The sequence below is a fragment of the Cavia porcellus genome, unplaced genomic scaffold (assembly GCF_034190915.1).
Source record: "Cavia porcellus strain 051 isolate PalLab524CR breed Dunkin Hartley unplaced genomic scaffold, mCavPor4.1 scaffold_23, whole genome shotgun sequence".
Lineage (NCBI taxonomy): Eukaryota > Metazoa > Chordata > Mammalia > Rodentia > Caviidae > Cavia > Cavia porcellus.
The window spans coordinates 27,531,267-27,554,805 of NW_026947506.1; the positions used below are offsets into that span (position 1 = coordinate 27,531,267).

Consider the following 23,539-nt stretch of genomic DNA (forward strand, 5'->3'; position numbering starts at 1 on the left):
CAAAGAGGGAGGAAACATTCTGTTATTTTTCCGCCACGTGGCCCAAGGGCAAAGGCTCAGGGTCAAAACAAACACATTGGTCTCCTCAAATCGCTTCAAAGCAGCCCACCGAAGTTTCCCCCTAAAATCCGGAAGGAGCTGCTGAAAAATGAAGGCAAAGAAAAAGATGCCTCCCGAGGTGGCGCTGTGAGGGTTACAAAGTGAATGAGTGCCTGCAAAACGCCCTGTCTGAGCTCACCAGAGAAGTCTGCTCCGCACGCATTGTATTTATAGCAGCTACGAGGCGTGCACAGTGTGTGGCACTTTTTTCTTTTTAAGAAACGGGGCTTCCGAAAGTTGCGCGCATTCGCAGCTCTGCGGAGCGCGCAGGGCTGGCGGCTGGCGCGGGCGGGCGGGCGGGGGAGGGGGGCGTCCAGGCGCAGGTGGCCCCGCGCAACGTGCACCCGGGAGGCGAGTTCGCTGCTGCTCGCGGGATGGCTTGCAGATGCAAGATGTGTCTCCGGCCAGCAGGAGGAAGGAAGAGGAAGTGAGAGCAGCGGCCGCCCGCGGCGCAGCAGCCGGCCGCCCCAGAGTGTAAGTGCGTGTGCGGGGCGCGTGAGCATGGGCGCGGGATAGTGGCAGCAGCCGGCGGCGAACCTCGCTGGGTCCCCTTCTTCCTTTCTTCTTCTTTCTACTCCCAGCCCTCTGGCCGCGAGTCGCCGGAGCTCTGCGCGCCAGAACGGTCCCCAGCGCCAGTGCAGTCCTGCGACCCCCCAGCAGGTTCGTAAAGTTTCCCGGGCTGGTGCGGCCGGGGCCGAGGCCGGGCGTACTTCCGTGGGGCGGCGCGGGGACACTTTGGTTTCTACCCGTGTGGGCCGATATGCAGTAGTGCAATTCCGGGGGTGGGGGTGACCGAAGGAGGGGGACTGGGGATGAAAGTGCAGGAGCCACGGAGCCACGGAGCCACGGAGACGCGAGCGCTCGGGTCGGCTGGCAGGGAGCACTCCGGCACTGGGTGGCGGGGACACGGGAGCGCCGGGTTGGAACCTTCAGCCAGGCTTCCCCGGGCCGAGACCCGGCTGGCTGGCGGTGTAGACCCGGGTTCTCGTGGCCACCGCCGCCGATGGAAGGAATCCAGCCGGCAAACCGTTGGCACGGCGACACGGGCTCGGGGCGCCAAGAGGGGGTACTCCGGACAGCCGGCATGGGGGGTGGTGTTAGTAAATAACCGCCTCCCGGGGGAGGCGCGGAGGTGTCCACTGAGACCCGGACGGCGGCGGGCGGGGACTCCGATTGCGATACCCACGCGGGTGAGGGGACGCACCGGGCGGCACCTCCTGCATACCGGGCGAGGGAGTGCAGGGGATACGGGACCGGTGCAGAGAGGGGTTGCGCGGTCGCCTGGGACCTTTGAGGAAGAGGAAACCGAGAACTCTGATGGCCGGGTGCGCGCGTGTGCTTGGGACTCGGGCGCGCGCGGTGTGTGTGTGTGTGTGTGTGTGTGTGTGTGTGTTCTCGCGCGCGCATGTGTGTGGCACAGACCGCGGCGCGCCAGGTGACATCGACCGCAGGGGACTCAGAAGCGGGGACACCCCCCCTCCCAGCCTTCCGCTCAACCTTTCCGCCTGGGAGCTCTTTGAAGTTGGCCGCATGGGGGCGGGGTGTTGGCCATCCTGGGATCTGCAACGACCTGAAACCACAGGGCTTTATCCCCTGCGGTGACAGTTTCAAGGGCCTCTGGACAGCTCCTGAGGCGCCCGCGACGGGTTTTATAACACCGTCACGCTGAACCTAAGGCCTCCCACAGAGAAGCAGCAGGTTGTGCACTCAGTCAGGGTTGAGATTTTGGCGACCCTAAGAATGGGGATTTGCGCCCTGGGAGGGGAAGACTCCCTGTTTAGCGCTGCCTGTCCCTTTGGGGAAGGGGTAGGTGGAACTGTGGAAGAAGTGTCCGAATGTTTTTAAAATGTCTATGTAAAGAAGCAATTAATGAGCTACATTTAAATATCAAATCGTAGAGAACATCCTGGAACTAACAGGACCACTCCATACCAGGGCACTTTTAATTGGATGGAAGAGGCTACAAGTTGTTGTTCAGGAGGGGCTCCTATTGGCTCTTGGTTTTTTATGCCTCCATACCTGCCTCCCAAGGTTGTTTCAAGGATTCCTGTTTGCCTGTTCACAGCTGGCCGTCAGTGCAAGTTGGGAGACAGATCCCCTGTGAACACACAACAGACTTAATTTGTCTCTTTTTCTATTGTAACACTTGACCTTTTGATCCTCTGCTCTTTGCTACTGTGAGCTTGCAATCTCCTGAAGGCTGAGGTCAGATGTGTATGGCCTCGAACCCACTCCCAGCGTTGATCCCTCCAGTGGCTGTGCAATTAGATGGACTGATACATGTGAAGGGGAATGACCGTGGGTGCTGAGACTGGTGTTGGAAAGGTGTCAGGAGGGAAGGGCACAGTCAGCTTGATGTCTTGCTGGAGAGCTTCAGGCCAGGAGGCTGACTCAGAGGGAGTCTGTAGGAACTCAGGATTGGGACCACAGGGTGGATGGTCTGGATATCCAGATCCACCACTGCACAAATCATCTTTGTTACCTGCAGCCTTTCTGCCTTACATTTTGCTTTTTCATTTTGCCTCCGGGCTTTTGCACTGCTAATTCTTTTGCTCAGAAAGTCTCCTGGGTGTCCAGATGGCTCTTTCCCTAGCTTCCTTCTGGTCTATAACTCCTCATCACTCTGCAGGAACCTTGCTGGATTGCTCCATGTAGAACAGCAGTTAGGCCCTCCCGTATGCTACCTTACATATCTCACTTTTCTCTCCCAGTGTTCTAGCATTATATATATATATATTTGGTTACTGCTTTTCATTCATAGATGTTGCAGGAGGGCACTGGTTTTGTTTACAATTCTAGAACCTGAGTTAATTTTTAGCACATAGTAGGTATGTAGAAAATGTTTGTTGGCTGACTGAAAGATGATTAAGAGAGGCCTGCATGGGAAATATAGCAAGAAGATACTGTAGTATCAAAGAGGAAGGAGAAGCCAGGTCTTTGCTTTTTCTTCCCTTCCCCTCCCCCACATTCAGCTGCTTTTCTTTCCACTTTGGGAAGACCAAGGAAAGAGCAGAGAGGTAATTGCAGGGATTCCAGGTGACTCTAGCATCACTGCTCCTGAGCTGCTGTTTCCAATGGTGTTTGCATCGTTTTTACCCTAAAAATGCTTCCTTGGGAGGAGGAGGGTGTTCTTGTAAGTGGCCTAAAGCCAGAGGCATGGCTAAGCCCCTTCCTTTACAGCCAAGAAGATGGGGGATGAAGGTAGAGGAGAAGATGTCTGCCAGGCTGGCTTGGGAGGCAGAGAGATGAGATATCACCAAGTAGATGAGATTGGCCCTGCCTGAAGGGTTTAGGAAATTACAGGATTGGAGGTAAACCAGTAATCCAGGTTATGTATTTCAAACGCATGACCTTGCACTGGCGAGGCAGGTGCTTGTGCCACTGAGCTAAATTCCTGGCCCTATTTTACTTGTTTATTTACTTTGCTACTAGAGATTGAACCCAGGGCTTTTGTACTGAGCTGCATGCCGTCTTAAAACTGTTAAATTTATTTAGAGTCAGGGTCTGGCCAAGACACCAAGGTGTCCGGGCTGGGCTTACATATGGAATCCTCCTGCCTCTGTCTCCCAGAGTGCTAATATGCCAAGGAGGTGTGTCTTCCCTCTAGTGTTCCTAGAACCTGGCTTGGCTTGAGTGTTTTAAAGTGCTTACCCTCTTGGATGTCTGGTGTGAATGGGTGGGGATTGGTGCAGAAGGAAAGCTTTGAAGCCTTGGCCTAGAGAATGTGGCTGGGGGCGTGGCCAGGAGCTCCAGTGTGCTGCTTCATCCTCTTTCCCAGCTCTGAAGGTTTTGGGTGATCCTTCCTATCGAAGTGATGTTTTCTGAGCAGATCCAAGACGATAGATATTGCAAAGAGCTATAACTGAAGCCTGCAATCACTTTTTGATGCCTGCGGGTCATCCAGGTAGATATTAGATTTGAGATATCCTGTTGAATTTGAAAAAGGTGGGAGTTACTACTTCTTCTCTGCTTCATAGAGCCTGAAGTATTTGCTATGGATTGTGTGGCTTCGGTTCTGCTTTCTTGGTTAAGGTTGCAACCAGGAGCCCCAGTTTAGCAATTCTGTAGGTCCAGGCTAATGGCTTAAACACAGATCATAGAAGGGAAGCTCAAAATGGATTATGATTTTAGTCTCTTAGTAATTCTGAAGGTTCAAGGAATCTGTATTCTGAACTAACTTGGGATTCTGGGGAAAATGGTTCAGTGGACCTTACTTAAAGTACGTTATTGTCTTTTGTTTACAAAATGCACTAGTTTAATCCTGCCAAATATACTATTTCCAGATGTTAAACAAGATGCTCATATGCAAGTAAAAGTGTCAGCTGTTAACTTTACTTGTCAGAAGTAAAAGTGTCAGCTGAGTTAACTTCTTTCTTCTCTCTCTCTTTCTTTCTTTCTTTCTTTCTTTCTTTCTTTCTTTCTTTCTTTCTTTCTTTCTTTCTTTCTTTGTCATATTTTTTGGGTCAGGGCCTTTGCACTGAGTCTCTAAACTTTCCAGGATGGATTTAAACTCTAACCCTCTTGCCTCAGCCTGCCAGAGTGCTGGGAGGAGAAGGGTGGCCTGATTTAACTTTCAAAAGCACCTCAAAGATGTGCCAGTGTGCTAGGGCTAGAGGCTGCGAAGAGACTGGAAACTCAAGAGGCAGAGGTTTGCTGTGGTAATGCAGACAGGGCATAGAGTAACCGCTGTACATCTTTTCTCCTTGCTCTGCACCTGGAAGGAAATGGATTGTATATACTCTTTTTGCTTTACCAAGTTTTAGTTGGGAGCTTTGGAGATCTTTGGAAGTGTACTTTGCCTGACCTTTCCTTTCATATTTTATGCCTAGTATTTCCCATGTGCCTGATTTTAATTACTTCCAGAGATTTGCAGAGACAGTCGTCATCTCTTAGTGGCCCATGCATGGATTATGATGCATGATTAGATTAAGCATTTCAGCTGGCCTGGCCGTGGAACCGCTGGCTGAAGGATGGGGTCAAAGGCTGAGAACTTCTACACTGTCCAAAGCATGAGGATGGTGGCGGCCAGCCATCCAGACGGGGTGTGCCTTCTGTAACCTGTGTGGGGCCCAGAGCCTCTGGACAAGCCAGCAGTGAGTTCTTAGGACCAGCCAAGCCAGCCTACACGCACCATACATACCCTGGTGGCCGCATTCAGTTCCTGGGATAATTTGATTATCTGAACATGAACAATTGCAATTTATTTGTAATAGCTGTCTCTGGGGCTTGCAAAGCCATAGCATGGCCTGGGCTTAAAATTGACTGTTTGGTCTTAGTGCTGTTTGCTAACCTCTGAAAAAAATGAGTGCAGGTACAGTTTGAGCTGCATTTTGTCAGTGGCCTCAAATGAGGTGAACAGTTAAGTTTCAGAGAGGAGTAGGTGTGGGAGAAGGAATGCTAGCTCATCAGGCAGAATTAACCACAGCAGCCACCTAGCAGAAGGCTGAGTAGAGAAATTAGTCACTTGTATAAATAGAAGGAGATGCTTCTTAAGATTTGGGGCCCCCATAAACACCGGTTCCAGAAGCTGAGGGAGATTATTATTGGAACCTCAATTTTAGGAATTGAGGCTAAAATAGTTTGGGTTGAAGTAGGGAACAAAACTTACCTCTGCAGAAAATGCTGGAAATGCACTAAGCTGCGGCACCCCGGGGTGGCTTGTGTTTCTGGGTAGGGAGCAGTGGTCTGAGAGAGTGATGACCTGATAAGTGCTTCCTAAGAAGTGTCCCAGTGGGGCTGGAGCACAAGAGCAAGGGTTATACCCTCCACCCCTCCATCTCTAGATGCTGCTTTTGAAATGAAGGGAATTATCACCATCTTACTGTTAACCCATTTTATAGATGTGGTTTGGGTGAAGAAAAAATCCCAAGCGTATTTGGAGAGTTGATCTGAGTCTTAAATTCAAATTTTCCAACTCTTTCTACTGTTGTTTGTGGCCCTGGTATCATGATGCCTGTGCTGGTTTTTCTAGTCTTGCCAGCCTCTGAGGCCAGACTATGCTGTGGTGTCGGGCTATTCATTGGTGACATCCCTCAAGATGAGCCCCTAGGTTCAACACCCAGCACTAAAAAGAAAGAAAAAATAATGCCCAGGGTGCAGGTGGATAAACGCTGGGTTGCCATGACATCCGGGGAGTTCTGTGCTACCTCTGAGTCACAGGATTTCAGAGTTGATCCATCTCTGGGCATCTCGTTCTCCAGTTGACCTTAGCCTTGAGTCAGTGGCTCCTTCTTTTGGGGACAGGGCGTCCGTCAGGTAAACTCGTGCTAGGAAAGCTCCTGAGCCAGAAGGTAATTTATTAATCAAAAATGAGAGTTGTGTTTGCCAAGGAGGACGGACACATATTCTTTAGCCAACACATTCTTCTCTGAGGATGAGTCACAATGCAGGCAGAAGCTTGGATCCAGTTGGGAGGGAACCCATTGGAGGGGGTGCTGGTCACAAAGTGCTCACCTGCTTGTCTCTTTCTCCTGCCCTTAGATTAACACTAACTAAGGCAACCAGAGACCGAGGTCTGTGACCCAGATGGGTTCTCTCTTGCGTGGTGATTACCATGTTTTTCGTTTCCTGCTTGCAGACTGTGGTGCATTTTACTGCCGCTGGATTTCAAGCTGTCTCAGCTTCCTTGGTCTGGATGTTGCAGGCTGGGGCCACCCTCACTGCAGGATGTTCCCTGATCACTGTTAGATAGATGCCAGTAGCACCACTCAGCTATGACAACCAAACTGGTCCCTGTGCTTTGCAGGTCGTCCTCTTGGGGCCAACCCCTATCTCCTCTTCTTCCCAGAGCTGAAAGCTACTGCTTCTTTTGCATAAGGAAATCAGAAGGTTTGTGTGTTATTAGACCACCTGTAGTTTCCACAGCTCTGTCAGGGCTCTGATTTTCTACAGATGGGTTATTCCTTAGAATCTAGGCAGCATGGCTTCACAGATGAGGGCTCATCCCGAGTCACCGCCTGTCCCCAGCTCTCCAGTTTTGTACCCCAGCTTCCTTTACTCCTGTACTGCAATCATCTTCCTGACCCAGATGGCTTGCAAGTTTAAATTCCATCTGTGTTTCTCCCTGGTACCCTCCAGCAGAAGAAAGTTGTAAGTAGTGTTTATGGCTCAGTTTGCTAATTAGGGTTTCAATTCTGACTACTGGTTAGAACATTCACTGCAGCCTTTCCATGGTGCAGACTTTTAGTGACCACAGGACTTTGGATAGCAAGCTTAGGCCCGTGCCGCAAGGGAAGGCACTGTCTGTGTGGGAATGAGTTGCCTGAGTGAAGCACCTCTCCCTTTGCCTGTCCGATCCCCCTCGGCTTGCTGCATCATAATGGTTATGGATGGCCCCATTCATGTGACCATGACATTGCAGCAGGTCAGGGAAAAGCCTTCAAGGCAACTGGTTTATGTGATAGCCCTTTCCCTCTTTGCCTGCTAGATTTCCATCCTAATCTCACCCTATTTATTTTCTTACGTAATTGTAATTCTGTGTGGACCTGTTATTTACCTTCCCTGTTTGACTGCTAGAGTGGTCCAGAGCAGCATCTAGTGGCTTAAGCAACACAGAACCATTCCTAGGTTGCAGGCCAGCTGTGTCTCCCCAAGTCATCATCAGCCTTCTCAAAAGTCACAGCCCCACGGCAGCTCTCCACCCTTCCTTCCGCCCTTTGTACCTTTTTATTTTCAGTTTGAAATTGCATTTAGAATGCCAGTGCTTTATGCTCTGAGGTTCAGTGGCCGACTAGTACTGTATGAGCTGTATTTTCCAGGCTGCTACACACAATTACCCTTAATTTTGAAATGTAATGCATTTCAAAATACATTTTTTTAAACTGTTTTTGGACTCTTTAACCCAAATGCATAACCACAAGTGGCTTTGTGCTTGGCCTTCAGAAGGCATGTGGCTTGGGAGGTAGAGCCAGGCAAAGGGTTTTGGTCAGATTGCACATTTTTTGACCAAATGACTGGTGAATTCCAATAACACTCAGTAAAGCTGTTTTTTTTTTTTTTTTTCCCTTGACTCCTGCCCACCCCACCCTGTCCTGCCATGCCATATCCTAGATTTCTGTAGTGGACTCTTGATCTAGTTAATCCTCCTGGGGGTCATTCAGGGAACTTGACTACTGTTTAAAAATTTTGGCTTGGGGGAAATGGAGCTCATTCTTTCACATACTAAATAATAAATGTGTGCTGTGTGTGTTTGTAAAGAATTGAAAAAGACACACCTACCTACGCACGCAGCTCTCCTATTAATGAAAGGTCTTTTCAAGCTGAGCAGGGACTCTATCAGCTGCAAATCCTGTTTTCTCTCACACTTATCATTTTTATAGCAAGCCAGCATAAATCGCATTAAATCAACACTTTTATCAAGGAGCGAATATTTCCATCATTTCTAGACTTACTCGACTGCCAGCAAGCAAGTTTGACTCATGAGAACTCCTTTCTCAGTTATTAACCACTCTGTCGTGAAGGGCTTTGGAGAAACATTTGTGTGGATTTGTAGGAGAAGAGCATAATGAAGCTTTGTTTATTAATTATGTTTTAAAAAGAAAGGTAGGAGTATAGTTCAGTGGTATCTGTACATACATAGCAGGCCCTGGATTGCAAAAGACAGAAAAAAGTAAATTAAAAAAATAAAGCAGTGTGGTGCTGTTAGATGTAAAAGTGTAACCACTTTCAAGCCTAGTGTTGTGTCATGCGCCTGTAACCCCAAGCATTGTGGTTACAGAGGCCAAGTCAGTGGAGTTGCAGGGTTGAGCCCAACTCCAGTAACTTATCGACTTTAATGATAGCATGTCTCAAAAAAAAAAAAAAAAATAAAAATAAAAAAAAAATGAAAAGGGCTGGGAAGGTTGTTCAGTGAGAAGGCTGGGCTTCATTTCCAGTAGCCTTTCCCACATGCACACAATTTAAATTCACCTTTTGCTGTGCTTGTAGTATTCATCATAATAATGTTTTTCCGTGTATCCCTCCATCCACTCATGCAGTTGAGCAGCTGCTATTTTGGACCTGCAGTCAAGGCGCTCCATGTGTGGATCATGGGTAAGGAGGGCTGAAACAGGGAGACTCACTAAGATGCTGGAAAAACTGTAACGTTTAGAGAGCCTGCAGATCACAGGAGTCCACAGATGATCTTTTGAGAAGGATTATTACAGTGGTAGTGAACCTATAGCACACGTGTCACAGCGGGCAGTTTATTTTAGTGTCACGGAAAGCTCTGAAAGATTCCATTACTGATCTGTAGAATTAAAGGAAAGAGCACGGTATGTCCGGGGAGTCCGGCAGTCAGCACAGTGGAGCCAGGGCTGCAAAGGGCTTTGGGTGAGCTGGCTGGGAACTGGGCGTTTGGACTGAGTGAAGCAAAGCCTAGAAGAAGAGAGGTCCCCAGGCAGTGTGGGGATATATTGGAGGAGGCAGCTGGAGGAAAGAGCCAAGGAAAGATGGGCCTTATGCTCCTGTCTTCTGGGCCTACCCAAATAAACACATGAGGTCGGTCAGATGGATAAATAAATACAGCAGTACGCTGGCTGTGTCAGTGCACTTGAAGACAGATTGCTCCCACCCCCAGCCGGTCCCCCAGAGCTGGATGCCAGCCTCAGGGGAGCACAGGGAGGACAGAAGGGCAGCCAGAGAGGATGTTTGGTTGTAGATTTGGATGGAAACAAATAAACGACTTGACTTGGTGACTGATTGGATTGGGGAGGAGGGAGAAGGAATCTTTGAAGTCTGAAGCTAAATAAATACAAACTGTTAATTGAGAATTCAAGTCTGGTTTTGAGTACACCAGCTGGGAGTCCTAGGGCAAGTTGATTCTATTTCTCAGTCTCAGTTTCCACCTTTTTCACATGGAGGTAATGTAAGTCCCTGTCTCTTTGGAGTTGCTGTGATGTTTAAATGTAATAGTGATTGTAAAGTAGGGTGTCCCAAACTCAATGGATTTGCCATAATTATTGATGTTATCATTACGAGTCAGCAGTGTCTGCTAAAATTGTAATTCCAATATTTTGCTTACATCATTTAAAGACCCACATTTATTATTTCATTTCCTTCTTGCTGCTTAAAGTGTACCTGTTGAAGTCTCTGAGGTGGTTACCTTGCTTTATGTATCTTTTTTGTCAAGAACAAAGGAGAACTAACAGCTAAAATACAGGTCAGGATAAATTATGATCAATTGGGAAATGAAAGAATTGACATAATAAATCATTTCAGCAATTTAGGGTCCTCAAACACAAGCCCTTAGAAATAGAAATTTGTCTCCAGTTTAGCTCAAACTACCCTGGATATCTTTTCTCTCTGTTTGAGTCTAAGAATTGAACCCAGGGCCTTCACACTAAGCTATACTCCTACCCCTTTTTAATTTTTTTTTTATTTTGAGACAGGGTTTCACTACGTCATTGTACTGCCTGGCTGAGTTTATACTTGGGATCTGCAGCCTCAGCCTCCCAGAGTACTGGGATTATAGGCGCGTTCAGCTGTCTCTGGGGTTTGAATCTCATTGCTTTATTTTATTATTGTTTCAGTAAGGAGAAAGAATGGAAGTTTCTGATTAGAGCTCTTTGCCTTTTTCGAGTCCAAATTTCTGGAGTTATTTGTATTTGTTGAAGTCTAGACAAGAATCCAGTGAGAAACCCCAAGTCACTGGGATAATAGTGGAAGAGTCAGGAATTTAAATCTGTTGATTTCATAGGGTCACTCAATGTGGAAAGGAAGGTCATTGGTTCTGGGGATGGTTAGTAAACCTCTGTTTCAAATCATGGGGAGCCTCCTTGTAAGTAAGGCGGTCCTTTGGCTCCTGGGTGGTTGTAAAGTGTTAAACTTCCTTATTAAAATCCAACTCAGTTCATCAGACTGTCAACCAGATTGGAAATTACTCTGGGGATAAAGATAGAAAAATAAAAGGATCGCTATGGTTTGGGGTCTACAGATCCAATACAGCTCTGCTGTCCCAGCATAATTAATTGAACCACTTTCAAAAGTGTCCCTCGTTGGCCAATTCATTTTATGACCACTTAAATAGAGGCCACCTGCTTCTGTGTCTGCGCATCATTTCTGGCTATGGGCAGTCTGAGGGAAGGCCTTTTTCACTTGATGCTCTTTTGAGAATAGAATTAACTTCCAGGGTGACGAGCTCTGAAGCTTCTGTACCCATAAAATAGTCCCCGGGTGTGGCTTTTGTGGAGTAGGTTGAAAAACAGATAAACCAACATTAAAATGCAATGGACAGACAAACGGAAGTGAGAGAGAACTGTGCCAAATGAAAACCCTTTCTGCAGCCTGGGCTTTGAAATCCGTCTTCTCAGTGTCCACTCACCTCCCTGCTCCATGACTGCAGTCCTGAAAAGCCCCTTATCCATTCCCTGCGTGCTAACCTGGGCGGAGCTCAACAAACTACACACTGTCTTCATCTCTGTGGTGTGATGTTCCCAGTCCCTTTCTTTTCTTTTATCCAGCAAGGCCATGCATAGGGATGGTTTTGCTCTGAAAAGAACAGTTTGTGTAACAGTTCCCCTTTTCTGTATATCAGGATTGGTGAGTGCCTTTAGCTAGAAATCCAACCCTAAATATGTTTAAGGACCCATAAAAAGATTTATGCAGTGAATTATGGTCAATCATCAGAGAATTATATTCACACCAAACTATACACCAGTTTTGAAGATTTACAGGATACTTACTAATTCCCCTTGTACCCATTTCTCAGATGGGGGCATTTAAATATCAGAGAGGCTGCCTGGCCAGCATCATATTCATTCAACACTGGACCCCCTTTGCTGCACTGCACCATCCAGTGCCCTCTTCTGCTGCCAGTGTCTCATCAGTATGCACTTGTTTTTGCCTCTTTTGAATCTGTTGCATTTGATAGCACCCTGCATTGAGTGAGAGAGATGGGCAACAAACCGTGCTAAGGGCTTTGCCACCTCAGAAGCTGGTAAAAGAGCAGGCAGGACAGTGAAGTAAGCCTTAGCTGTGGCTGGCAGCTGCAGGACGTTGGAGAGAAGATAACATAATAAGCGTGTGCCTTTATGCGCTCTGCAAGATGCCACCACGTGGAAGTAGACATTGTATTGTAATTGTGGCTGACTTGCTTAGATCGACTTTGAATATTTCCAGATGTGCCGCCAGCAATTCTAGCATAGGAAGGTGTGCAGTGGAGCAGTCTGAGACTCGGTGCTTAGACCTGCAAACAATAAGAGATGCAAGGATGCACCAAGTGTGAGATATCATTGTGAACATTTCCAGGTCTCTTTTTACTTGAGCATCCATGCATCTTTCAGACAATGAATAGATTAAAGTAATTTTTTCCTAACCAGGTTAGAGCAAGGCCCAGAGAAATGATACCATACCAGATTTAATATTACATTTTCTCCTTCTTTCAAAATCCAGAAGTTGTATGAGGAACAGTTGGGCCATACATCCGGAATGGTAAGTGCAAAAGACAGTGCAGGAAGCCACTTTGACATGTTACTCTTCTCCTACTGGGGTGATGTGGAGCCTTTGATTTACGAGACAGGGGTCTTAGTTTATTTTACCTTCTTCTTATTCAGGATGTGAATATCCCTGCAGCATTTGATTTGGGAATTATTTTGAAATCATTTTCCCATTCACGAATATTTACTGAATACCAGCTGTATACTGTGTGATGTGCTAGGTGATAATGGCTACTGCTAAGCCTGTGTCTTAGAAAACAAAAAGACCTTGTGTTAGTCACTCTCCCGTGGCTAGGACAAAAATTACCTGATGTATAGCTTGAGGAAAGAGAGGTTTATTTGGCTTACAGTTTTAGAGAGTCCAGTCCATGGTTGGCTGGCCCCTAGGTAGAAGGAGCAGGTGCAAGGACATGAAGGAGCCAGGAAATAGATGAAGGTGGGGGGAGGAGAAGGGAGCTGGTAAGAAGAACATGCCTTTCAGGTCTCACCCCCAGTGGCCCACTTCCTATCAGGATCTCCTAATACCACATTCCTCCTAATAGCACATTCAGCTATCAATATAGCTGAATATAGAAAATCCATGGTCCAGTACTCCAAATCTAAGATCCCAAGACTTTGGGGGTAATTTTAAACCTGTACCATAACAGATTTGTTGCTGATTTCCTGCTTATACAGAAGTGTAGGAAATGTACATTAATCAAAGGATCACACAAACAAATGCATTTCACCTGAGCTAAGAGGTATGCTGGAAAGTTATTGCTGCTAGCAGGGCCCACAGTAGGGGAATTATTGTAATTAGGATGGCTAGAAAGAGTTAAAAGAATTTTACTGGGGACAGAGAGACTTCTGTGCAGACACCTGGCCTGTGGAGGCAACGGGAAGGGCAGACCTTGGTGAGAAGTGTCAGTCCTGTGTTAGCTTGGGGACAGAGGTGGCTCAGGACCACAGCTCTGAGCCTATGTCAAAAGGGCAATGGGAGATCACTGATGTGTTTCACCCAAGGGAATGACATGGTAACATTTCTGCTCCAAAAGCCCTTCCTGCTATCAGTGTGTCGGTTTCATATCACTTACAATTGGTCACAATGTGACTGTGCTATTACTACTTTTAGAAGCTAACAGTTTCTAAAAGAATCAATTTAGCTTCTAGTGTCTCCTACAGCTTTTAGGCAGCAATTTAAACGAGTGATTTAGCATGGGTTTTGCAATCACTTAGGAATGATAAATGACCCTGTTCTATGGCGCCCAGTCTTCCAAAGCCTCTGAATCTTGGGGCACCTAAGGGACTACATTATAACCAGACCCCCCAGGTGATCTTGGTGCTGGGGACCCCAGCCTTTCCTTTGAGAAACCTCACCTTAGAAAGCGAGGGAAGGAAGGAGGGAGAAGAGAATTAGCAGCCTCAAGATGCAACAGCCCACAGGATGCATCTTCACTGCCAGATTTGAACCTGGACTCTTCCTCCTAAGTGCTGCAGGGGGTTTCTTCCAGTGCACCTGAAATGGATTCTAAATCCTTGGAGTTTCTTCAGATCTGTTTGCTGACCCTTTTTCATGCAGTTCTCCTCTTAGCTGTGGCCCAGGCTCGCTGTGTCTCTGATACCCTACTTTTCAGTTCATCGCCATTGAGTGAGAATCTTTCTCTGTGAGTCCCGGAGTGGGGTTTCTGTGTGTGACGAGGTGTTGGTCTGGTGATGAGGAGAGGGTTTGGGTTGCTTTGCTCTCTGCCTCTGCTCAGTATCCAGGGGAGAGACTGATCTATATTCTTCGACAGGGAATCGTTTTCAGAGATATAAAGGGCCAGGAGTACTGGGAGTGGTTTTGGTGATCTCTCCTTTGGTTCCCTGTTCCCTCTGCCTGTGTCCTCTCCCAGGTCTGCCCAGAAGCCACCTGTGAGGGACAGGGTGGTCTAGGCTGGTCCCCAGAGAATTTCAGAGTCTAGAATTCATGCTCAGATGAAGTCAGACCTTAAGTGAACCTTCAGGGCAAATGTCATGCGGAAGGCCTGGGGCCCACAACCTGCTGAAGAAGCGACAAATTCCCTTTGCAAATTCTGGGCCTGACTATCAGCTCTTCAGGTTGTCGTGGTGCTGCTTGATTTTATTTTCCTCTGGGAGCCTTCTGTGATTCCTTAGTGCTGGCTCCCAGGGACACATGACATGGTCCTGTTTGCTGGTGGTCCAGGCGCCTCCCACCTCAGCGTGGGTCTTTTCCTCTACATAGCCTGGAGGCCTTGAAGCTGGCACTCCCTGCTGGGTCCAGAAGTGGTGTCCAGCCAACATTTATAGAGCAGAGCACTGGCCTCTTCCCTAAAGCATCCGTCCCCTTTTGCATCCTCCCCCACAGGGAAGCCAGTGTCGAATCTGGAGAGTGTGTTTCTCTCTTCTTTTCTCTCCAGCTCCTGTGGGTGACCAGACATTCATGACACACATGGAGGTTGAGATCTTCACCACACATGTGGTTACCCACACTTCATTGATTGCATTCTGAGAGCACTGTGGCCTTGATAATTTCTGCTTTTAGGCTATCATTGCATTTATTTCCTAGCAGCTATCAGGGATTTCAGCTTGCAAATGAAACTTGATACTGTCTTGGCTCCTCACAGCTGGAATGATTTCCTCTGATGTTCGAACGCTGAGCTGAGCCCATTTCGTTTCAGCCAAATAGCATCACGTTCAGTCAACCCCAGACCTAAGTGCTCCGAGTCCACCCCAGATGTGAGGGCGATCTGGGCCTTTGCCACCACGTTCACAGACTTTCCACAGCTCCTTTCTACCTCAGAAACAGCCACACAGTTCCTGGCTTCTGCTACAGAGGGGCTGCTGCCACGTGCTGAACGTGCCTGCTCCTAGTTCTGCATCCTTAGAACTGGGGAAGTAAGCATGGGGTGGGGTCAGGTCTTCTGTGACAGGGACCTGAGCTAGGATACCATTGGTCACTGACCCCGGAAGTCCCTCCCCTGGCTGGGCCACAGTGATGTTTCAGGCTCCTTGGATTTAGTTCTAAGCTTTTGTCCAGTGGTCCCTAAAAGACCTGGTTAGCTCCTTTTCCCCAGTGCAGTCACCTTGTGTTGGGCCTCTTGGGAAAGATTGAGAAGATCTAACAGACAAGATTTTGGGCAGTGTAGCAAGCTGCTTCTTCAAAGAAAGTCAGCTTTCCTTCATTCTGGGTCAACAGACTGGCTCAAGTCTAAGAATTAGTTGAGAGGCTATCAGTCTGTTTTTATAATTCAGATTAGAATTACTTTGGCTCATTTGACCTGGAACTTTTTTGCTTACATAGACAATTAGGTACTTAGTAGGCTTCTGTATTGGTCTGTTTTTTTCATTACTATAATGAAATCTCTGAGGCTGCATAACTTTGTAAATCAAAAAGATTTATTTTGGCTTGTTCTTCCAGGGTGCTAATTTGAGGATGTAGAACTCATGATATCCTTCTTGCTGAGTCCCAGGGAGGCTGCAGGCTTCACATAGCACAAAGTTCAGTGAATGTGTCTTTCCTGGTCTCTCTTTGTAATACCACCAAGATTCAATCATGGAACTCCACCCTGGTGACCTTGTCTAATCCTAATCCTCTCCCAAAGGACCTTCCTCTACACACCATCGTCAGATTAACTTTCTTATCTCGTAATACCTCACAATGGAGATTAAATTTCACTAAATGATCCTCAGGAAACACTCAATCCACATCCAAACCGTAGCAGCTTCCCATCTGATTCGCTTCCGGAAGCACCATCATCAAGAATCCATCCCCAAAGACCTGCGCAAGGGTAGACTTCCAATTGCTGCATAGACTCTGCTGTCCATTATGGTCACTTCATGCCACTGCAAAGTACTTCAACACAGTCCTTGCCTGTTGCCAGCCCTGACACCTTTTGTTCCCTCAGACACTTGTCTGAGCACCATCTCATGACCCAGCCTGTGCAACCCAGACAAAAGTCACGCACTACTTCCTTTCTGTATGACTTGGCAAATGTTTATCAAGCTCTCGAGACTTCCATTTCCTCTTGTAGCAATGGAAATGAAGCCAATGTCTTGTGAAATTTTCTTAATGGAAAATGTCTTCAATAGAAGAGCAAACTTCTTTGGCCTCTGCAGGGGTGAAATAGGTACAAAAAGATATGTAGTTTTTGAACCTCTCCTCCAAATTTGCATGCCCCAGTGAGCCTTCCTGGGCACTCCCTTCTTGACTGGTGTCCTGCACCCCTTAGCCTTGCTGGTGATCTGAAATGCAAGCTAGATTCTAACTTTGGTAGCAAGAAAGGCCATTTTTGTAAGAATCGTTATGTTTATGAACAAAACTCCATATTTCTTGTTCTTTGCATTTTTATTTAAATTTCAAGTTTTCTGTTTTTCCATTAACAGAGTTTTCTGGGTTGTTCTTTTTTTTGTTGTTTTTGTTTAGAGAAAATCTGATCTACCTGGGGCAAGTGGACCTTTTTGTTCTTCCCTGACGTTTTGAGAAGTCCTGGCTGTGGGCACCTCTCATGATCTCCAACTCATGTCCAGCTTCACAAATACTAGGGCATGGTGGTGAAAGGCAGTGACTCTGTTGTCTCTGAAGGAGGAGGCAGGAGTGGGCACAGCTGTGTACACCGTGGCCACCACTCCAAGTAGGCAGGCACAGATGGGAAGGCCCTCGTGCTGTTGATCAAAGCATGCTTCATGAATATGGCATCCCTGGTGGGACTCTGTAGCATCCGGTGGTCCTGTCGTGGAACTCGAGCTCAGACACCCAGGGTTCTAGCCTCAGGGCTGCCATAGACTGTCATCTGTGTCCTCCAATCATAATTTCAGTTTTCCTGGCTGGGAATGTTGAGGGAAGGTACTACACATGATTGAGGCATCTCAGCTGCAACCTTGAGGGTCGGTCAGCTGGTTTAGAATTATCTCAGTAACTCATGGTTCCCAGAATCCATGTTTAGACAAAGACCTCTTCGCCCCAGGTGACAGTGGTGTGAAGCCCCTTTGGGCTTCTGAGACATCTGAGATGTCCAGATGACTTTTAATCCTGCTCCCCCAAGTACCATTCCTCATCTGGTGCAGTCTGCTGCCATTGTAAAATGTTTCTTTCAGAAAGCTTTCCTGGCCTTTAAGCAAACAACACTATCTAGGAGATTAGTCCAGGCCTCTGTGCAGAAAAAGGAAACAGAACAAAGGTAAGACTCACAAGTTTGTGTTTGTTCAGTGCTCTGCCTGCTCTGCTGGCCTGGACACACATCACGTGCGTTGTTAGTTGTCTTCATGTTGGCTGTGCACTGCCCGCTGCCAGGAAGAGAATTTGCTGTGAGAATAGTAAGACTCATGAGTAGTCATTTTCTCTGCTTCTTAGTACGTTATTAGTCCATTTTTTGTTATTGTAATGAAGTACTGTGCCCTGGGTACTTTAAAAGCAAAAAGGTCTATTTATCTCATAGTGCCGGGGGTTCAAGTGAGTGGGACTGGTGAGAGCTGGGCTCTGGAGAGGCCTCATGGTGGTTGGGATCACCAAGCATATGCAGGGGGAGAGACCCACATGATGAGACAGGAAGCCAGAGCACTAAGCCGGTCCCAGGAGAGCACCATTCATCTCTCTCCATTGCAAGGCAGTGCCTCCTGTGACCTACCAACTTCCTGCTGCACCATGTATCTGAAAGGTCTGTTTCTAAACATCTCCACACTGGGGTCCACGCTTCCAACCCATGAGCCTTCGGGGGACACACGTAAACCCTCTCCAAGCCACAGCAGCCCCTGGAGCAAAGACTTCTACTGTGTGACAGACAGAGCTGGGAGAGTACTTCAGGAGCAGAGCTCTTGCCTAGCATACGTGAGGCCCTGGAAGTGATCCCTCACTCTTCCACAAAATTAAAAGAAACGTCTCAAATAAATCACCCCAGTATAATTGTGATTGATAATAAGAGTCTTGAACTGTGCTGTTTCCTCCCCAACCGATGACTATTACAGAAGTAACTATTGCATCTGCTGGGGGGAGACCCCTGCCCCCAAGCCAGGATGAATCACCGCACAAAGTGGGTAGGGAAAGAGACAAGTCGGGTATAGATAGTTTAAACCCAGGTGTTCTGCAGATTCTTCCAGAATAGTATTTGGTATTTCCCTCTCTGTACCTCCTCTCAAGCCCATTGAAAAAGACAGCCCACAATCTGTGTGCCTAAATCCTGCTCTGGACGGAACAGTCTCCCAGAAAAGGAAAGCTGACTTCCTGGTGTCCTCCCACGCACACAGTTCCGGGTGGCACCATCCCACGCTGTTTGCATCACTGAGCTCCCTGCACTGCCAAGACTGCATCTTAAATTTAAATACATTCCAATGAGAATAAAGAAAGCCCGGGGGATGAAGGTAACATGTCCCTCTAAGAGGTGCGTAAGCATTGTACATCTTGTGTTTTGCTTCTGCTTTTGGACTAAGGACAGCATGTTAATTAAAAAGTAAAAAAGCTCATCTTCTGAGCTGTGATTAATTTGTGTATTGCTCTTCTTTCGTCTGTTGAGTCTTTGAATTTTTGAACATATAAAGTGCAAAAAATATTGCCTCGGGGTCTTTCTAATGTGCCTTTGTATCTCGACTGTTTTAATGTTTAGGTTACGCCTTGACTTGAGATACAACCAGCTTTAGCAAAAGGAGTATCATGACAAGGTGCTGTTTTCTGATTATCATTCAAGTGGTGTGGAAGTCACTGGGCTCCGAGGATGCAAATACATTAATTGGTCCTGCCCCATCCCTGTCTGGAGTAGATTATTCCCTTTCCTGAAGACTGCTAAGCAGCAACATAACTAGATTCATTAACCTGAGTTCTAAAAGCTCTTCTTAAGAGTTATTTTTGTCTACAATTTTAATATTTGGGGACAGGCTGCACCATTTTCTAGGTGCCTGTGATCACTCATTTTTTTTCTTTTATTACATGCTATTTTAGACTTACGAATATTATATTTTTATGGTCTGTTTTGTGTCTTTGACCCAGTTCTCTTTCTTCTGGCAAGTGTGTCCTCTAAATTTGAGGTTTATAATATTAATAATATCTAGAATATTAATTCCTTCCAAATGAAGCCACTGTCGTGTTTTCTTTCTGTATGTGCATCCTTTATGTTGGTAAGTGTCTTTGCTGTACTATGGGGAGAACTTATTTTTCCCTTTTTATTAGGAGAGGGAATCCCTAGGGTCTTGGAGATGTGTCCAGGAGCACTGAGGACCTCCAAGCTGTCTGCTGGGGCCCTGCTTTCTTTGTTATGGTGGCAGCATTTCTGTATGTGTTCACAGTGGATAGGCCCTCCAGGCTTTGCATCAGTAGAGAACGTGCCATTCACCGAAGAAACTGAGCTGTCAGCTCCCTTCTCCTTTCACTATAATTTCCTGCAGCCTAGAAATGAGTATGTGACAATTATTAAGAGGGCTTTGGAATAATTCAGCTAAAATGAAAGATAGCTGTATTAACCATTACCACATATACTCACTTTTATGCAAAAAAGGGCTGAATATCTGGAGTCCACAAAATACCTGAAAATATTTTAGCTCATCTTATTTATGACAAATTAAAAATATCCTTTTTTCCATCTCCTACTGGCTTTTTTTGTGGGCATCTTAAGGGAAGTAACACTTGATTGGTGTGAGCTGCGACACATTTCTAGGGCTAGTTGCTGCCACCCAGGGGGTTATTTCACTGGAAGTTCCAGGAGTTTTTCCTTCATGGGATGCAAGGCCTCTTGCTCTTGGCCAGGTGCCATCACGCCAGTTGCATGATGTGAAAAAACTCTTTTCCTAAAAATATGAAAAACTCTTAGCCTAAAACATAAACAGTACCTCTACATCTCTTAGCTAATACAGCACATCACAAAGATGTCATTTTATTCTATCAATTGAACCACAGGAGAGTGTCCATTTGGGCAAAGCATGGTGTCCCAAATAAATGCAATGAAAAACGAATGACAGAAAGAAAGGATTGAAATGTCTGAGCTGGAGGAAAAAGTTGTGGATGTCAGTCTTTCTTTGGAAAGCCATCGTGCTGGGCCCATGCCAATGCTATCAGCTTTATTTCACTGTGAGAAAATACTTGAGATAATGAATTTTAAAGATTTAGTTTGACTTAGGATTTCAGAAGGCTCAGTCCATGTTTGCGTGGCTTCATTCCCTTTAGACCTGTGGCAGGGAAGAACAACATGGTGGATCATGTGGTAGAGGAAAGCTACTTGTCTTACATCAGCCAGGAAGCGAAGAGTGAGAGGAAGGGGTGGAGGACCTGATATATCCTGCAAAGACACCTTCCCAGTGCCCTAGCTTCCTTCTGTTAAGCCCCAGCTGCTCCACCTATCCCTAATGACACAGGTTAGTGATCACAACTTTAACACATGGACCTCTGGGAACATCCAAGATTCAAGCTACAGCATTGCCCTTTGTCATCTCTGATGTTCAGATGTTAAATTACTTGAATTTAGTTTCTAAGGAGGACTCCGTGGTGGTCTGAGCCACTATATTCCCAGATAAATGTTTGCAAATGTTAGTGATTTCCCAGAAGAGAAGATACAGAATCTGTTTACTGATAAGACCTTGGATGAAGAGACAAAGTCAGAGTTGCCCAGAATATGTAGGAAATGAGTTAGGCATTAAGGCTGGCTTTCGGGAAACATTTAAATAATTCATTCTTCATTTTAATGTGTATGTAAACAGTATATAATAAGCACATCAAATCTATGATTTCACTGATTTTCTTGCTTTGCATGAGATTAAAATTCAGTCATTTGAAGAGAAATATTAAGCACAGTGGTGCTGAGCACTAGCATTTCAAGAATTTGAGTTTGGGAAATATTAATGAAATCTAAAGCCTGGATTTTACATGATCTGATAAGGTAGATAAGAATTGTTGTGCAGTCTTCTTAGAGTTGAGACTGGAATACAAAATACTAGTGTATTTTTTGTAAATAGCACCATGGACATCATCCTCTATGTGGTGTTTACTGTGAAGGATGCAAAATGATGTTAATCTCATTTAGTTCTCATTAGAGTCTCTTCAAATAACTGCAAGTAGAATACCAACTTGGGAAAACTCAGTTTGGTTCACTTAACAAAGGCTGTAGGGAAAGAGGCAGACCTAAAGCAAAGTTACCATCAAGTTAACAGAAGAGTTAACTCCCTTTGTTAAGAGATTAGAAAGGCCCTAGGAACAAATATTTATTGAGAGCTTACAAAGTGTGTTAAATTACTGTGGCCACCCAAGATCTTAGATTTGCTCTGGAGAGTTTTGTGAATGAAGGATTTGTCACCTTCCTGGAGAAGGAGACACCATATAGGACATCCTTAGGGACTGTGTAGCAGCAGTGTGCTACAGATTGGGCCATCACAGTCAGAAATCTATAGTATTGATGGTTTTCAAACTTGTCTGACCACAGCTTCCCTTTGCTCTGATAAAGTCTGGAGAATCAGTATTCTTTGGAGAACACTCCTGGGACCTGATCTAATCCTTTAAACACATTTTACACAGAATAAGTCTGAGGTTCATGATAGGTTGGCCAGAGTCAGAACTCACTGTTGAAAGAGTGTTTCCATTCATTTGTCCTTTCTCTCTCTCTGTTTCTCTCTCTTGTCTGGTAAACATTTGGTGCCTCCATGTGCCAGGCATTTTAGGGACCATGGTGTAAAAGTAGAAAACCCAAAGATATAAGAAGACACATAAATCTTTTGGTTAATAATTACAGTGGATTGACTGTGTTACCTCTATCTCACCCCAAATTCACAGGTTGAAATCCTGACTTCTGAAGTGTCAGATGCTTTGGGGAGACATTAGGCCCTCAAGGTGAAACCCTTGCAAATGGCTGTCTAGTGCTCATATAAAGGGGACACCAGGGAACTCTTACCTCTTTCTGCCATGTGAGAATCCAGGGAGAAGCTGGAAATCTGCATCTCAGAGTCAGACTTTCACAGTACCCTGATCTCAGAATTCTCAGTTCCAAAACACAGAAGTAGATTTCCGTTAAGTCATTCAGGCAGTGGGGTTGACAAAGAAAACACTAAATATCCAGGGAAAGACCATCCTCATTTTTCCTGGGTAATCTCAAGACAGATATCTGTTTCCTCTTTCACCTTCTTTTCCCAAGTGTCTAATACAAGGTAGAAATAGTTTTAGTAATGTTTATTGAGTAAATGATAATCTGGATTTTTTCTCATTTTTAAATGAAAGTCAATATATAATAATAGTAACTGTTTTAGTGTGTATTATTCTTTGGGATGTTTATTTGTCACCCCTGCTAAGAAGCTCAGTTCTGAATAGCAAGGACCTTAAACATTGATTAGAAGAAAGATTGTTTATAAAACAAGTGATATTTGAAAAATCATCTCTGTAAAAAATGTTTTAACACTGTTAAACTGTCACTGGCTAGAATTATTAGATTGCACCTGAGCGTTTATTCCCTAGGCCTTTGACCTAAGTACCAAAATTCCAAGCCTTAACCAAACTGTTATTCTTGGGAAACATGTACTTTGTTCAGTTGCATTAAAATCCTACTGATTAGTCCATTCTTTCATGCCTTGAATTAGTGGGTACTAAGGGTCTGGTTGAAAATTTCTTGAACTAAATGGCACACGGTGACTTTCTCAGTATTTGTCCATGAACACCAAGGGTAGATGGAAGGATGCCCAGCTTCTTTTGCATTGTAAGATTCACGCATAAGAAGAATGGTTAATGTTAGTGCAGTAGGAGAGATCCAGGAGTCCACCGCACCAGGGGCTCTGATCTTCCCAAATGGTCAGTGCTAGCAGGAAAGCTTAAAAAATAGTCAACAAAACAAATGGTTTTTCCACGTGCATACATTGATCTCCAAGGAATTCATAATAAGGAGTAAGACCATTTTGTTAGGCAGTAAATTATGATCTGATGCCTCTTGCCCAGGATCTTGGCAGTTTGCAGTGTCTTGGGAATAGAGAACCTGCCATGCTGGGTCTCTCCAATCTACAGGGACCCTACTTCGAGGTTCCTACATTAGCACTCAGCGGAGTTCTCAGGACCTCTGTGCCTGGCTCTTCTGGAAAGCAGGTCATTTACTTGA

General features: G+C 45.8%; 1 protein-coding gene across 6 annotated transcripts in view; it reads left to right on the plus strand.

Moving 5' to 3' along the window:
* The first annotated feature begins 232 nt into the window (after positions 1 to 232).
* The window catches only part of Elmo1 (engulfment and cell motility 1), a 531,134-nt gene continuing 507,827 nt past the window's right edge, over positions 233 to 23,539 (plus strand). Inside the window, exons 1-2 of one of the 6 annotated variants that reach the window (XM_063233959.1) lie at positions 233 to 573; positions 681 to 759. In XM_063233959.1, coding sequence (XP_063090029.1) covers positions 485 to 573; positions 681 to 759 — 168 coding nt within the window. In that variant the 5' untranslated portion in view covers positions 233 to 484. The other 5 variants (XM_063233955.1, XM_063233960.1, XM_063233957.1 and 2 more) reach the window with 5 other exon arrangements.